The sequence below is a fragment of the Syngnathoides biaculeatus genome, chromosome 13 (genome assembly GCF_019802595.1).
Source record: "Syngnathoides biaculeatus isolate LvHL_M chromosome 13, ASM1980259v1, whole genome shotgun sequence".
NCBI lineage: Eukaryota > Metazoa > Chordata > Actinopteri > Syngnathiformes > Syngnathidae > Syngnathoides > Syngnathoides biaculeatus.
In genome coordinates, this window is record NC_084652.1 from 2,007,568 (window position 1) to 2,022,561 (window position 14,994).

Genomic DNA, 14,994 nt, shown 5'->3' on the forward strand with positions numbered 1-14,994 from the left:
AATTTGTGCATTTTTTTTTTTCCCTAATCGGCCGCAAGGGGGCACTCGAGCGGAAAAGGTAAGAGTGAGACGGGTGGAATATATGTGCCGATGAAGTGATTTTTACCGGTATGTTGTTTTTTTCTTTAACCGGCCGTGTCAGCGCTGTGCTAGCAGGTTGCTGCTGTGTTACTGCCGTGTCTCAGTGATTTTTACCTGTATGTTTTTTTTTTTTTTTTAAATGAGCCCTCCTGGCGCCACGCTAGCATTAGCATCACGCTAGCGTGTTGCTACTGTGTTACTGTCGCGTCTCACTGATTTAGATATGTTTTTTTTTTTTTTTTTTTTTAAACTGTTAGTTTTTACCCCGTACCCTGTTAGTGCTGTGCTACGGTGTTGCTACTGTGTAGCTTCCACGGCTGACGTGTCTCTTTTCCCGTGTTAACGTCCAGGAATGACAATGGAGTACGCTAACGTAATACAGCGGCGTCAGCGGTACCTTCATAGAGCCAATCAGCCAGGCCGTTGAAGACCACGCCCTCTTTTCCGGTGGACACCAGGCGGATGGTGCGACTCTCCACTGTTGCTCTGTAGTAGATGTTGTTCTCAAATATGAAGATCTGGACGCGGATGCAAACAAAATGGGCAACATAATCATACATCTGTTATCATAATCACAAGTCATATATCATAAATATACACCTACTCAATCGAATGACATCCAACAGAGTACAATTACTGAGAGCTTTGAGTGGTCCAGGCGGACCCACCAAATTTCAGACAGGTGATCTACGATTGCCCAGCTTGCTATTTTATTCATCCCAACTTGGTGTATCTGCCTAATTATTTTGGAAGTTGCGTAATTTACGGCCTACAAGCCGCGACTTTTTTCACACGCTTTCAACCCTGCGGTTTATGCGGCTAATTTGTGCATTATTTCTAACGGCCGCAAGGGGGGCACTCGAGCAGAAAAAGTAAGAATTAGAACGGTGGAACATATGTGCCGAGGAAGTGACTTTTACCCGCCCCGCTAGCGTTGCGCTAGCATTAGCGCTGTGCTAGTGTGTGACTGCTGTGTTCCTGACGTGTCTCAGTGATATTTACATTTAAGTTTTATTTTAACCGGCCCTGTTAGCGTTAGCGCGAGCTTTACCACAGGGCTACCGTCAGTGCGGCGCTAGCGTTAGCATTAAACTCTTTCTGTGTACCGTCGTTCTTTGTAAATATCAATGTGGGTTTTAAATGTGGGCACTTGCGGCGTATGTATGTAGCAAATGTACAAATAGACTCGGTGAGGCTTGTAAACCAGCTCTGTAGGCCGGGAATTACGGTGCTCCAATTTGTTTGGGTTGTTCGTTAGCCTCTCGTCGCAGTTTCAATAGTTGGAAATGCGCAGGGGGTGACGCACGTTCATCGCGCGCCTTTCCACACGAGCAAGCGTGCAGTCAACGTGAGCTTGCATGCGGTCGCTTGTGCCGCGCAAATGTTGCTTTTGATGTACTCCGTGCGGCGTTCAGGGCAAAAGCGAATTTTGCCAAACGGAGAGAGAAACTCGTCGAATTAGCAACACGCCGAAAGGGATCGAAGTTTCATCTAATTAGAAAACAAACAAGGGAGGGCCTCGAAGCGGCGTCCGCAATCCTGACGAGGCCCAAACGGAGTTAAGCGTCGTGGACGATTTTGCCGAGCAATACTTTCATTTGCATTCATTTTCATCTTCTTGTACACGAATACAAACCAACTTTCAGCTTTTGTGTGCGCGTCCCACTGATTGCTCTGTCACAGCGGAGTAATTGCTTGTGCTTTAATGAGGCCATCTTCATCTCTGTACATCTGATGCTCGACTTCACACACACACACACACACACGCTCACACGTTTACATGCCGACGTGCGCGCCGCGATTAATATTTCCATCGCTGATGGATGTAAGGCCAAATCGTTTTGCTCGGAATACAAAGTGAGGAAAACAAGACAAAAGACGAGCGCTCAAAGTCTCGTTTTTCCCGGCGCCAACCTTTGACGTCGGGCAAGTTTCAGCTTACAAAATTCTCTTGCGGCATTTTGACAAAATGCTTTTGATTCAGCGTGTACCAAGTCAAGGTAGGAACATCATTTTCCATCACTAAAGAAGCAGTCTGTGTCTTATCATAACCACTTTAATTTCACGCCAATGGTCGACGAGATTAACAATCGTAGTTCAAAATACTAACATTGCCTTAAAAGGACTTCTCACGAAATACTGTACTGGTGCAGGGTTTGTACAGATGTGGCCGACGACGGAGAAAATCCGACAAAATTCATTTCATAATGTTAAGGAAAGCTGTTTGGACATTTATGACGTATCCTCTATATGTCCCCGACAATACCCACTAAGCGACGAGGCCTGTGGCCGCTATCCAAAACAAGTAAGCACAGTATTTTGATGAAGTTGCTTTAATTGCATTTATTTCATACAGAATTACAAAAAATACAGTTGTGCACACGTCCCACTGACGCCGATCCAGCCGCTATCATCTTATTCAATATACTTATGATTCATTATCTCATTATTGTTTGTTTAAAGTTATTCTGCACTTTTGTTAATCAAAAAAGTTTACAAGGCTGGGAGCCGAGTCGCCACAGATACGGCAATGCACTCCCAGCCTACCCTCCTTTACTACGAAAGCATACATTTTAAGCAAAAAATAAATCCATTTCCTAAATTATTTTATTATATACAGGATTTGAACTATACACGCATTTCTACGATGCAGTTTATTATCAGTAAAAGCTAAAAAAAAATGCTTTAAAAAGCCAAATTTTTTAGGCTTGGAACGCATTATTTCATTTTCCATTCATTGTAATGGGAAACATCACTTTGGTTTTCGAACAATTCACTTTTCGAACCATTTTGTGAAACAGATTGTGGTCGAGAACCGAGGCATCACTGTACTCGTAGGCCAAAAGTTGTGCTTGTAGTAAGAAATGTTCCATTTTACTGGTTCATCTTCATCATTCTACTAGTGCACTTAATTGTCCTTCTAGTGAGGATAAAGCTTTTAGCGCGATAGAGTCTGCTTCTGGCCATGTGACTCGGCAAATATTCACGCGCGCCGCTATCGATTTGTATTCACCGCAGAGGTTTAAAAAAAATAAAATAAAAAATCGGAAATACTTCACAACCACACGGGGTGCCACAAATAACAAAACCTCCGCTGTTCAAATTCTTCGCTTGAAAAGCTGCGGGAAGGAAACCAAACAAAGCGGTAATAATCCTGATCATGCTGACCCGGCATATCAATGAGGGCAACAAAATGCCAAACGCGTGAAAACAAAAAAAAAAAAAAAAACACATTGAACAGAACAAAAAATAAATAAAATGAAAACCTGTGGCCAAAGTGTTTGATGATACACACACTTTCACACATGCACACAGTCTGCGCCATGTGTTTTGGTTCCCGTGGCAACAGTCCAAATAATCGGTTGTGCCACCTCGAAGCCATCTGCCATGTTGGCGCTCACCAGCTCCTGTGCGCCTCCTTCAGCCCAGATGGTGAAATGCCAGCTAAAGTTCACCTGCTATATTTAAGTTGCTTGCACACGACTACATGGTTGAAACGAGTCAATTACTGTGTTTTGCTCACAACTGGAACAGCCTTCAAAATAAAATAAAAACACCTGAATGGGGTCTCGGTCTAATAAGTAGCCGACATTTGCCAATACGACTTTTGAGCATACACACAAAGATCCAATGTCGCTTGACGTCCTCTGAATAAAGCAAATCCGTGATGCATATACCGTAATTTCCGGCCTCCAGCTGATTACCTGATTATAAGCCTCACCCAGTACATTTGTAAAGGAAATACCATTTGGTACATACACACGCCGCGGCCGTGTAAAAGCCGCAAGTGCCCACATTGAAACACGAGATATTTACAAAGAAAGACGGTGCACAGAAAGAGTTTTCAAAGTTTTAACACCTTAGCTTATCTTAACATAGCAACAACATGGTAGCACGAACAGAGCTGGTTAAAAAAAAAAAAAAAAAAACAGCCCCGGCAGCTACACAGTAACAACATAGTACCAGCACAGTACTAACGGAGCCGGTATAAAAAAAAAAAAAACATACCAGTAAAAATCACTGAGATGCAGCAATAACACAGCAGCAACACGCTAGCACAGTGCAAACGTTAGCGCAGCGCTAACAGTGGCGGTTAAAAAAAAAACCCATACTAGTTAAAAAAAAAATAAAAATAACAGCTGCGGCAGCTACACAGTAGCAACACGGCAGCAGCACAGTACTAACAGAACCAGTTTAAAAAACAACAACAACAACAACAAAAAAACACACCTAAATCACTGAAACGCAGCAGAAACATGCTAACGCGGTGCTAACAGGGCCGGTTTAAAAAAAAAAAAAACAAAAAAAAAAACATACTGGTAAAAATCACTGAGACGCGGCAGTAACAGCACCAACATGCTACCACGGCGCTAACGCGAGAGTAGCGCTAACAGGGCCAGTTTAAAAAAAAAACAAAAAAAAAAACATACGGTTAAAAAAAAAAACAGCCACAGTAGCAACACGGTAGCAGCACAGTACAAACAGAGCCGGTTAAAAAAAAAATAAATAAAAATCACTGAAACGCAGTAGGAAAAACAGCAGAAACACACTAAAACGGTGCTAACAAGGCTGGTTTAAAAAAAAGCATACCGGTAAAAAGCACTGAGATGCGGCAATAACACATCAGCAACACGCTAGCGCAGCGCTAACGTTAGCACAGCGCTAACAGGGCCGGTAAAAAAACAAAAAAAATACCGGTAAAAGTCACTTCCTCGGCACATCTATTCCACCGGTCTCACTCTTACTTTTTCCGCTCGAGTGCCCCCCTCGCGGCCGTGAAAAAAATGCACACATTTAGCCGCCTCACCGCACAAGCCGCAGGGTTGAAAGCGTGTGAAAAAAGTCGCGACTTGTACGCGGGAAATTACGGTACATCCGAGTCTGCCTAAACAACACAAATTACCTCGCGGGGGACGTTGTTGGGAAACCTGCTTTAAATCTAAATTGCAAAATAATCAGAAATTACCAGCAGAAGTGTGTGTGTGTGTGTGTGTGTTCATCATTCCATTTCAAAGCAATTGCAGAGTAACGCGAGGGTGACCTTCGTTTCAATCAACGCGGGAAAGAGTCAGCCGGGCTTAGCGCGATGTTTAACATTTGTTGTTTTGGCACGTGTCAAATCAATTACATGCAATTTGGGCATCTGTGGATTCGTTTAATGTGGTCTGTGATGGGGGCTGGGGTACAGGAACCAAATCAGAATTTGCCTCTTGGACCTGCAGTGTACATCCTGGAGCCAGGACGGTGTCTGTGTGTTTACCATCTGCTGGTCTTTGGGTCCCCACCCAGCAAACTGCAGCACAGCTTCGTGTACTTCAGGAGGGTTCAAGGGCCAAGTTTCCCTGTGGAGGACAAAAACATAAAGAAACAAACTTGACAATAGTGTGCGCTTGGACGGATTGTGTAGTTGTGTTTTGCCGCAACACGTCAGGAGAAGTTTTTTTTTTTTTTGGTTTTGTTTTGTCGCGGACAACGAGTTGAGAGGCTAACCGAGGGCCAAGGTGAATGCAGCGTGCAAAGCATTATGAGACCCCGAAAGTTCCCGGAAAGTCGAAATACGTGACACATGTGGAAAGATAACTTGCAGAGAACGTGAAAAGACTGACAACTACGCAGTGCTCCATTGTGAAGCTGTAGCGGTCAACTGTTTTTCAACACTTCAGTTTTGCGGATTTTTGCAGGCACTGCTAAACGGCAGGCAGTGATGCACTTACGAGTCGCCCCCTTCCCCCAAGAACTGGGGTGCCTTCATTCGCACCAGTAATTACCCGGGAAACTATGCTCGTTACTTAGTTGTTACTATTACACGGTCAATTTAATTAACTAGCTAGCAATGCCTACGCCGTGAAAATGTATCTTCTCTCACTGCCACAATAATTCAATTTAACAGCGTTGTGTAATTTAACCTCCCAAGAGAATATACAGTGATGCCTCGGTTCTCAACCACAATCCGTTCCAGAAAACGTTTTTACAAGTGATTTGTTCGAAAACCAAATCGATGTTTCCCATTAGAATGAATGGAAAAAGAATGAATGCGTTCCAAGCCCAACAAATATTGCTTTTTAACGCATTTTTTAGCCTTTCCTGATAATAAACTGCATCGTAGAAATACATGTATAGTTTAAATACTTTATATAATGAAATAATTTAAGAAATATATTTATTTTTTGCGTAAAATGTATGCTTTAGTAGTAGAGTACGCGAGGGTGGGAGTGCGTTGCCGTATCCGTAGCGACTCGGCCCCCAGCCTTGTAAAGTTTTTTTTTTACTAACAAAAGTGCAGAATAACTTTAAACAAGCAACTTTCCTTCTTTGGAGCCATGATTGGGGGTTAATACGGTCGTCCTCCATAAGAAGAAAAACAACAGTCACTACCGGGACACGTCTGTGTACAGAGGCTGCGTTGTACAGAATAACAAAAGTGCGCTGGTTGCGCTGTGCGCGTTATGTCATTTCCGGGTTTTGTCGGGGGCGTTCGAGTACCGATTTTTGTTTGAAAACGGAAGCGAAAAAAATCTCGAAATTTTCATTAGAAAACCAATTTGTTAAAAAACGGGGACATGTGAGAACTGAGGCTTTATACTTTAAAAAAAAAATAAAAATCATATGGAAAGGAAAACATTTTTTAGGATTCCAACATGCTGCAAAATTATTATAAAGATGCAAATGCAGTGTCCTTATTGCGCGGCTTGTCTTCAAATCATTCCAGCAAATAATTTGCATTCCCCCAAATATCCCCAAATATCTTTTTAGTGAGCTCTCAAGGAAGCAAATTTTTGTCTGATATGTGATTAACTTCTCCGGCTTGAAGACTTAAAATTAAATTGCAAATCTCAGCTGTAGGGGGAGCCCAGCAGGAAAAAAAAACACCTCTGAAAACTTGAAATGTCGGGGATGAGACAGGAAGCGTGCGTGAGAACCAGTATATCTTTTTTTTTGTACCGTAATTCCCCGCCTAGACATTTAGAAAGAAAGACGGTACACAGAAAGAGATTAACGCTAGCGCCGCGCTAAAGATAGTGCTAACACTAGCGCTGTGCTAAAGCTAGCACTAACCCTAGCGCCGTGCTAGCGCTAACAGGGCCGATTAAAATAAAACTTACTGGTAAATATCACTGAGACATGCCAGTGACACGGCAGCAACACGCTAGCGCACGCTAACAGGGCCAGTAAAAGTCACTTCCTCGACACATATATTCCACTGGTCTCATTATTACCTTTTCCTTGCGGCCGTGAGATAAAATGCACAAATTAGCCGGATCACGGCATAAATCGCAGGGTTGTAGGCCGGAAATGACAGTAATTAAAAAAAAAAAAAAAAGGTCTTACTGTGTTACAAGGCTGTAAATGATGTACTTGGCCACGTAGGAGTGCTGATAGATCTGTTTGGAAATTGAAAACAAAAAAAAAAAAAAAAAAAATCATACGCTGAAAAATTCCGGAGGGGAAAAGCTGCAGTTGGAGGAAAGCCGCTGCCGTTTTCACCAGTTTCAAGTCGAAGGCGAAGAGGACTTGCTGCAGGTCAGGTGAGACTTGGTACCTGGCGGCCTTGGACCTTTCCTGGATCGGGAACACCGGAAGACATGACAACCCCGCAGCATTCGAAGTGAGACGTGTCCCTGGGTGGACTTGGGCGGCGAACTCACAAACATCTGGTTTGGCACGACGACGCGTTTCTCCTCCGTGTCCACGTTAAGCTTGACCACGTCGCCGTCTCTCGTGCGATACAGCAGCTCGTTGCCTGCGCCCATGAAATAAAATATCGTCTGGGATTTATCCGCGCGGCGTCGTGCGCTCATTTATTGCAATAAATAACTCCTAACAATGCGAAACAAGACATTTGTCATTTACGTAGCCACTCCCAGCACAAATCTTGCAGTCGGGTGCACGAATTTCGTCCTGCAGGCTTCCCCTCCCGTCCCTGTCCAGTTCCCGTTCCTGTCCTGTCCTGTCCTGTCCTGTCTCGGGCACGAGGTAGGCATACAATAATTTATTTTCCTCATCTTTCTTCCAGCTAATGTCCCGTCTTTCTGTCCTTCTCTTCCTTTATTATTTTGTTACCTTTTGACTCCCCTTACAAACTTTGCTTCGGGTGACCCAATTTTTAATAAAAATCCACCCGAATACAAAAAAAAAAAAAAAACACCATTGTGGCAAAATAAAACTGTTCTGGCATTTAAGGGATACAAATAGTCCTTTCTGCTTGACATAACAGTCAAAATAAACCAATACATATGTACCTGCTTCACGATTAAATATCATATAATTATATTTAATTGATCAGAGATGCGTTTCCCCAAAACGGAATCAAAAATAAAGTCAAATTTGGATTGTTTTGACTCGATAAATTGAATGTACCGTTAAAATTGACTCGTAATTTAGTAATGAAGGTGCAATTTTTGTTGACCACATATCTCAAAAATCGAGGCCCGGGGGCCAATTCCGGCCCATTCGATGATTTTATGCGGCCCGCAGAGGCAAATCATGTATATCAACTTTCAGGATTTTATTCAAATCTGTACTAAAATTTCATATAACGTTGAGATATATTTCGAGCATTTTTTGTGTTACCAAACAACAATAGTTGAAAAAGCCACGACGCTGGATTTCTGATTCCAAAACTACCGTAATTCCCGGCCGACAGAGCGCACCTGGTTATAAGCCTCACCTTGTAGATTTGTAAAGGAAATACCATTTGGTATATACAAACGCCACAGCCGTGTTTAAAGCCGCAAGTGCCCACATTGAAACGCACATTGAAACATGAGATATTTACAAAGAGAGACGGTACAAAGAGAGTTTAATGCTTGCGCCATCACGCTAATGCTAGCAGCGCCGCCGCACTAACGCTATCGCACTAACGCTAATGCTAGCGCCGCCTCTCTAACAGGGCCGGTTGAAAAAAAAAACATATTGGTAAAAATCAGTGAGACACGGCAGTAACACGCTAGCGTCGCCGCCATTCCGACAGACAAGCGAGGCGTCGTAGACGTACGTGGAAGCGGCTAGCGGCGGATGCTTTCTGCCTACTTTAATTCACTCGATGATCTCGGCTCTCTGTGAAGATATCCATCCGTGTACTCTCCACGACGACGTACTTTCAAAGGATCTGAAAGACTTCCCTGAAGTAAAATATCCGGACGCTAGAAATACACATGCTAACCGCTTACAAAATGATCAGAACAGACTTTCAAACAACCATTTCTCTCGCGTACTCGAACTTCGTTCAGATCTGCACGTTGTACATTTGCAAGCCGCTTTTGTTGCCGTTTTTTCGATAACTCATCTTGCATCTTCTCCTTCATGCGATCTAATCTATGGAACACGGAAAAATCGCTTCCCAAGCTCGCCATTTTTGCGATTTCCACATCTGTAAATGCAACAAAAATCTGGCAATGACGACGGACAGCTGACTGCTTGTCTGCAACGACGGCGGTCAAGTACCCGGACGAGCAAGCGCGACGTCACGTGCGGGTTCAATCCCTGCCCTGCCTGTGTCGCTTTTCTCCGGGCAATCCGGTTTCCTCCCGCTTCCCAAAAACACGCAACATTAATTGGCTAACGCTAGCGCAGCGCTAACGTGGCCGGTTAAAGCAAAACTTCCCGGTAAAAGTCACTCCCTCAGCACACGTATTCCACCTTTTCCGCTCGAGTGCCCCCTTGCGTCCGTTAGGAAAAAATGGACAAATAAGCCGCATCACCGCATAAACCGCTGGGTCGAAAGCGTGTGAAAAAAAGTCGCGGCTTATAGGCCGGAAATTGCGCTCAGCAGATTTCTTCCTCTGCTACGGAACGACAACCCGTGAACGCTTGAAGCCGCGACAAGAAGCAACGAAGATCTGGCCAGGTATTAAAGAAATGTATTTCACACCGTGAAATTGCTCTCATTTGTGGGATTAAATGTGCGATTTGGTGCTCTTAAAGTAATGAAGTAAATCCTTTGCACAGTAGGGGATGTGAGCGGGGGGGTGTCAGGCAGAGTGTCACCGATTGTTCCACTTGCCAAACTTCCGTTCTGTTTGTATTTAAAGTAGATTTGCATCGGATTAAACCAGATTAAGTCCCAGATGTCGCCTATTGATAGCGCAACACGCCCGTCGGAGCGCGTCACATTCGCCGTCTCGTCTTTGTGGTGCAGACGAGCGTGACTGCGAAACGCTCCCCCCGTCGTCTTCGCGCGAGTCGGAGGTGAGTCCGAAGCCGAGTGAGGCAAGAAGCGGCCCGGCGGGCGTCAGCGGCGTGCCGGCGAAAATATCGACGCCGGCCGCTGAGGACGGAAGGTCGCGAACGGGACCGGATTGCTTTCAACTGCGAGGCGGGACGCCGTGTCCCGATGGTTTCGTCAGACGCTGAGAAGATTTTCGTCAGCCTCGTGATTGAGGCGCGTTTTATCATCCTTGACACGCGTCGATATGCCCGCAACGTGTGGAATACACGATCGGAACATTTGTAAAGAACCTTTACCCCAACTTGTTCCGAGTATTTCGTAATTTAGCAACACAGACAAATAAAATAGTGCCTTGCCTCACAAATCTGAGGTTCCGGGTTCAAATCCCTGCTCTGGTCTTCTGTGTGGAGATTCCACGCTCACCGTATTTGTCTTCAATCCAAGTGGATGAAATTCACAATGTAAAATTTACATCAACTGAGAATATTTGTGGTACCATCTTTGATTTGCAATGTTCATCCATAAGTCAACGGCACACCCGGACGTGTGCTCCACCATTTTCACGCGCGTACGATCGACATTTGGGGACTCGATTAAGCGTTCGTCAAGCATACGACAAATGTTTGTCAAGCGAACGTAAAATGTTTGTCAAGCGCTCGTCAAATGCACGTCAAGCATTCGTCGAGCGTTGTCGTATGTATTCCTAAGCAGTGTTACAAAAAGGGGCTTTAAAAACAATTCCATTTTTTTTTTTTCTAACGGTCGCAAGCGGGTACTCGAGCGGAAAAGGTAAGAGTGAGACCGGTGGAATATACGTGCTGAGGGAGTGACTTTTACCGGTAGGTTTTGTTTTAACCGGCCGTGTTAGTGCTGCGCTGGCGTTAGCGCTGCGCTAGTGTGTGATCGCAGTGTCTCACTGATTTTTACCAGTATGTTTTTTTTTTTTTAACCGCCCCCCGTTAGAGCGGCGGCATTAGCATTAGCGCGGCGGCGCTAGCGTTAAACTCTCTGTGTACCGACTTTCTGTATGAATATCTCGTGTTCCAACGTCGGTTTCAATGTGGGCACTTGCGGCTTTTACACGGCTGTATGTACCAAATAGTATTTCCTCTACAAATGTACTGGGTGAGGCTTATAACCAGGTGCGCTCTGTAGGCCGGGAATTATGGTAAATTCTCCTGGACCTTAACGGTAAAATTTTTGCAAATTTTTCAAATGTGAAAATATTTCTTTAGTTTTTCATTCATCCACCTCATTTTCTGACGTGTTTATCCTCACGAGGGTCGCGGGTAGTACTGGAGCCAAACCCAGACGTCATCGGGCAGAAGGCGGGGTACACCCTGAACCGGTCGCCAGGCAATCGCGGGGCACGTGGAGACAGACAAGAGTCGTACTCGCAATCACGCCGAGCCCCAATTAATGTCACGTGTTTTTTGGATGTGGGAGGAAACCGAAGTGCCCAGACAGGGATTGAACCCTCGACCTCAGAACTGTGAGGCCAACGCTCTTCAGCTGCACCAAATTTGAATTAAATTTTTAAACATATAAAATCATTAACATGACATCATAAAGAATACTCAATTCATTTATTTATTTTATTTCAAAATATATTTTAGATCCTAATGTAATAATTTTTATATAATAATATATAATAATTATAATTAAATAATTATTTAAAATTACGTACAACATTTTTTAATTACTTTTTTACTTTTTTCCTGACATGCACTTCAAATTGTTTTGATGATCCCAATAAGATCCAATGAATTGCTGGCCTTTATTTTCTAAAGAAAACAATTCACTTCCTGACTCCAGCGGAGAAATTTGTTGGCAAAACAGATTAGTCGGACCTTCAAGATATTATTTGGCACGCTTCCGTCTCATTTGGAAGGCTTCCCGGACATATTTATATTTGATTGTGAATTCTGCCATACGATGAAATATCCCAGCCAGCCCAAGAAAGAACTTGTCTGCCTTATGGAACAATAAAAAAAAAAAAACACAATGGGGGGGGGGGGGGGGGTCATCATATTTCTTGATATCTCTGCTCTCGTCCAACTCACCGCTGAGCCACACGGCATCGGGGTCGTGGACGCGGAGGTCCGGACCGAAGACGTCGTCCAGGCCGACCTTCTTCTTGAGGGCCAGGCTGTCATCTTCGCCTGTCGAGCGAAGGGAAAATGAAAAGCGGCGACCGGAAGGTGCCAACGGCGTCGCCGCGCGTCCGGGGGGGGTGGGCGGGGGGTGGAAAGCTTCGAGTCGCTTCTGTGACATCACATTAACATTTCAAAAAACTTTTACAAGTTGGAGGCTCCGAAACTAGGGGAGAACCTTTCTCATGCAAATTTCATTTTTTCCAAGGTGTCACTTTTTCTTCTGCTGTCAAGATGACATGAAATGTTAGACTGTGTACTACACAGTGATCTTCTTTTCCTTTCGGCTTGTCCCGTTAGGGGTGGCCACAGCGTGTCATCTTTTGCCATCTAAGCCCATCTCTTGCATGTTCCTCTCGAACCCCAACTGCCCTCCTGTCTTCCCTCAGAGCATCCATCAACCTTCTCTTTGGTCTTCCTCTCTCTCGCTCTCTCTTCCTTGGCAGCTCCATCCTTACCATCCTCCAACCAATATACTCACTCTCTCGCCTCTGGACGTGTCCAAACCATCGAAGTCGGCTCTCTCGAATCTTGTCTCCAAAACATCCAACGTTAGCTGTCCCTCGAATGACCTCATTTCTAATCCTATCCAACCTCGAGAACCTCAGCATCTTCATTTCTGCCACCTCCATTTCTGCTTCCTGTTGTCTCTTCAGTGCCACCGTCTCTGATCCGTACATCATGGCCGGCCTCACCACTGTTTTGTAAACTTTGCCCTTCATCCTAGCGGAGTCTCTTCTGTCACGTAGAACACCAGACACCTTCCGCCAACTGTTCCACCCGGCTTGGACCCGTTTCTTCACTTCCTTACCACGCTCACCACTGCTCTGGATAGTTGACCCTAAATATTTGAAGTCGTCCACCCTCGCCATCTCTTCTCCCTGTAGCCTCACTCTTCCCCCTCCACTTTTCTCATTCACGCACATATATTACATATTTTGCTTCGGCTAATCTTCATTCCTCTCCTTTCCAGTGGGTGCCTCCATCTTTCTAATTGTTCCTCTGCATGCTCCCTGCTTTCACTGCATATCACAATATCATCTGCGAACATCACGGTCCAAGGGGATTCCAGTCTAACCTCATCTGTCAGCCTATCCATTACCGCAGCAAACAGGAAGGGGCTCAGAGGGGATCCCTGATGCAGTCCCACCTCTCCCTTAAATTCTTCTGTCACACCTACGGTACACCTCGCCATTGTTCTGCTGCCGTCATACATGTCCTGTACTATTTTAACGTACTTCTCTGCCACACCAGACTTACGCATGCAGTACCACAGTTCCTCTCTTGGTACTCTGTCATAGGCTTTCTCTAGATCCACAAAGACACAATGTAGCTCCTTCTGACCTTCTCTGTACTTTTCCACGAGCATCCTCAAGGCAAATAATGCATCTGTGGTACTCTTTCTAGGCATGAAACCATACTGTTGCTCGCAGATACTTGCTTCTGTCCTGAGTCTAGCCTCCACTACTCTTTCCCATAACTTCATTGTGTGGCTCATCAACTTTATTCCGCTATAGTTCCCACAGCTCTGAACATCCCCTTTGTTCTTAAAAATGGGAACTAGAACACTTTTCCTCCATTCTTCAGGCATCTTTTCGCCCGCTAGTATTCTGTTGAATAAGTTGGTCAAAAACTCCACAGCCATCTCTCCAAATTGCTTCCATACCTCTACCGGTATGTCATCAGGACCAACTGCCTTCCCATTTTTCATCCTTTGTAATGCCTTTCTGACTTCCCCCTTAGTAATCATTTCCACTTCCTGGTCCTTCACTCTTGCCTCTTCAACTCGTCCTTCTCTCTCATTTTCCCCATTCATCAACTTCTCAAAGTATTCTTTCCATCTATTTAGCACACTACCGGCACCAGTCAACACATTTCCATCTCTATCCTTAATCACCCTGACCTGCTGCACATCCTTCCCATCTCTATCCCGCTGTCTGGCCAACCTGTAGAGATCCTTTTCTCCTTCTTTCGTGTCCAACCTGGTGTACATGTCTTCGTGTGCCTCTTCTTTAGCCTTCGCCACCTCTACCTTTGCCCTACGTCGCATCTCGATGTACTCCTTTCGCCTCTCCTCAGTCCTCTCAGTATCCCACTTCTTCTTCGCTAATCTCTTTCCTTGTATGACTCCCTGTATTTTGGTTTTCCACCACCAAGTCTCCTTCTCCCCTTTCCTACCAGATGACACACCAAGTACTCTCCTGCCTGTCTCTCTGATCACCTTTGCAGTCTTCCGGGAGCTTCGGTTGTCCATCGAGAGCCTGTCTCACCTCTTTCCGGAAGGCCGCACAGCATTCTTCCTTTCTCAGCTTCCACCACATGGTTCTCTGCTCTACCTTTGTCTTCTTAATCTTCCTACCCACCACCAGAGTCATCCTACATACTACCATCCTATGCTGTCGAGCTACACTCTCCCCTACCACTACTTTACAGTCAGTAACCTCCTTCAGATTACATCGTCTGCACAAAATATAATCTACCTGCGTGGTTCTACCTCCGCTCTTGTAGGTCACTATATGTTCCTCCCTCTTCTGGAAATAAGAGTTCACTACAGCCATCTCAATCCTTTTTGCAAAGTCCACCACCATCTGT

General features: G+C 44.8%; 1 protein-coding gene across 1 annotated transcript in view; it reads right to left on the minus strand.

Moving 5' to 3' along the window:
* The window catches only part of dpp6b (dipeptidyl-peptidase 6b), a 96,255-nt gene that overhangs the window by 11,457 nt on the left and 69,804 nt on the right, over positions 1 to 14,994 (minus strand). The window contains exons 4-9 of the mRNA XM_061840198.1: positions 12,313 to 12,411; positions 7,728 to 7,822; positions 7,567 to 7,641; positions 7,411 to 7,463; positions 5,342 to 5,423; positions 479 to 599 (exon numbers count right to left, since the gene is read on the minus strand). Coding sequence (XP_061696182.1) covers positions 479 to 599; positions 5,342 to 5,423; positions 7,411 to 7,463; positions 7,567 to 7,641; positions 7,728 to 7,822; positions 12,313 to 12,411 — 525 coding nt within the window. The remainder of the gene's footprint in view (positions 1 to 478; positions 600 to 5,341; positions 5,424 to 7,410; positions 7,464 to 7,566; positions 7,642 to 7,727; positions 7,823 to 12,312; positions 12,412 to 14,994) is intronic.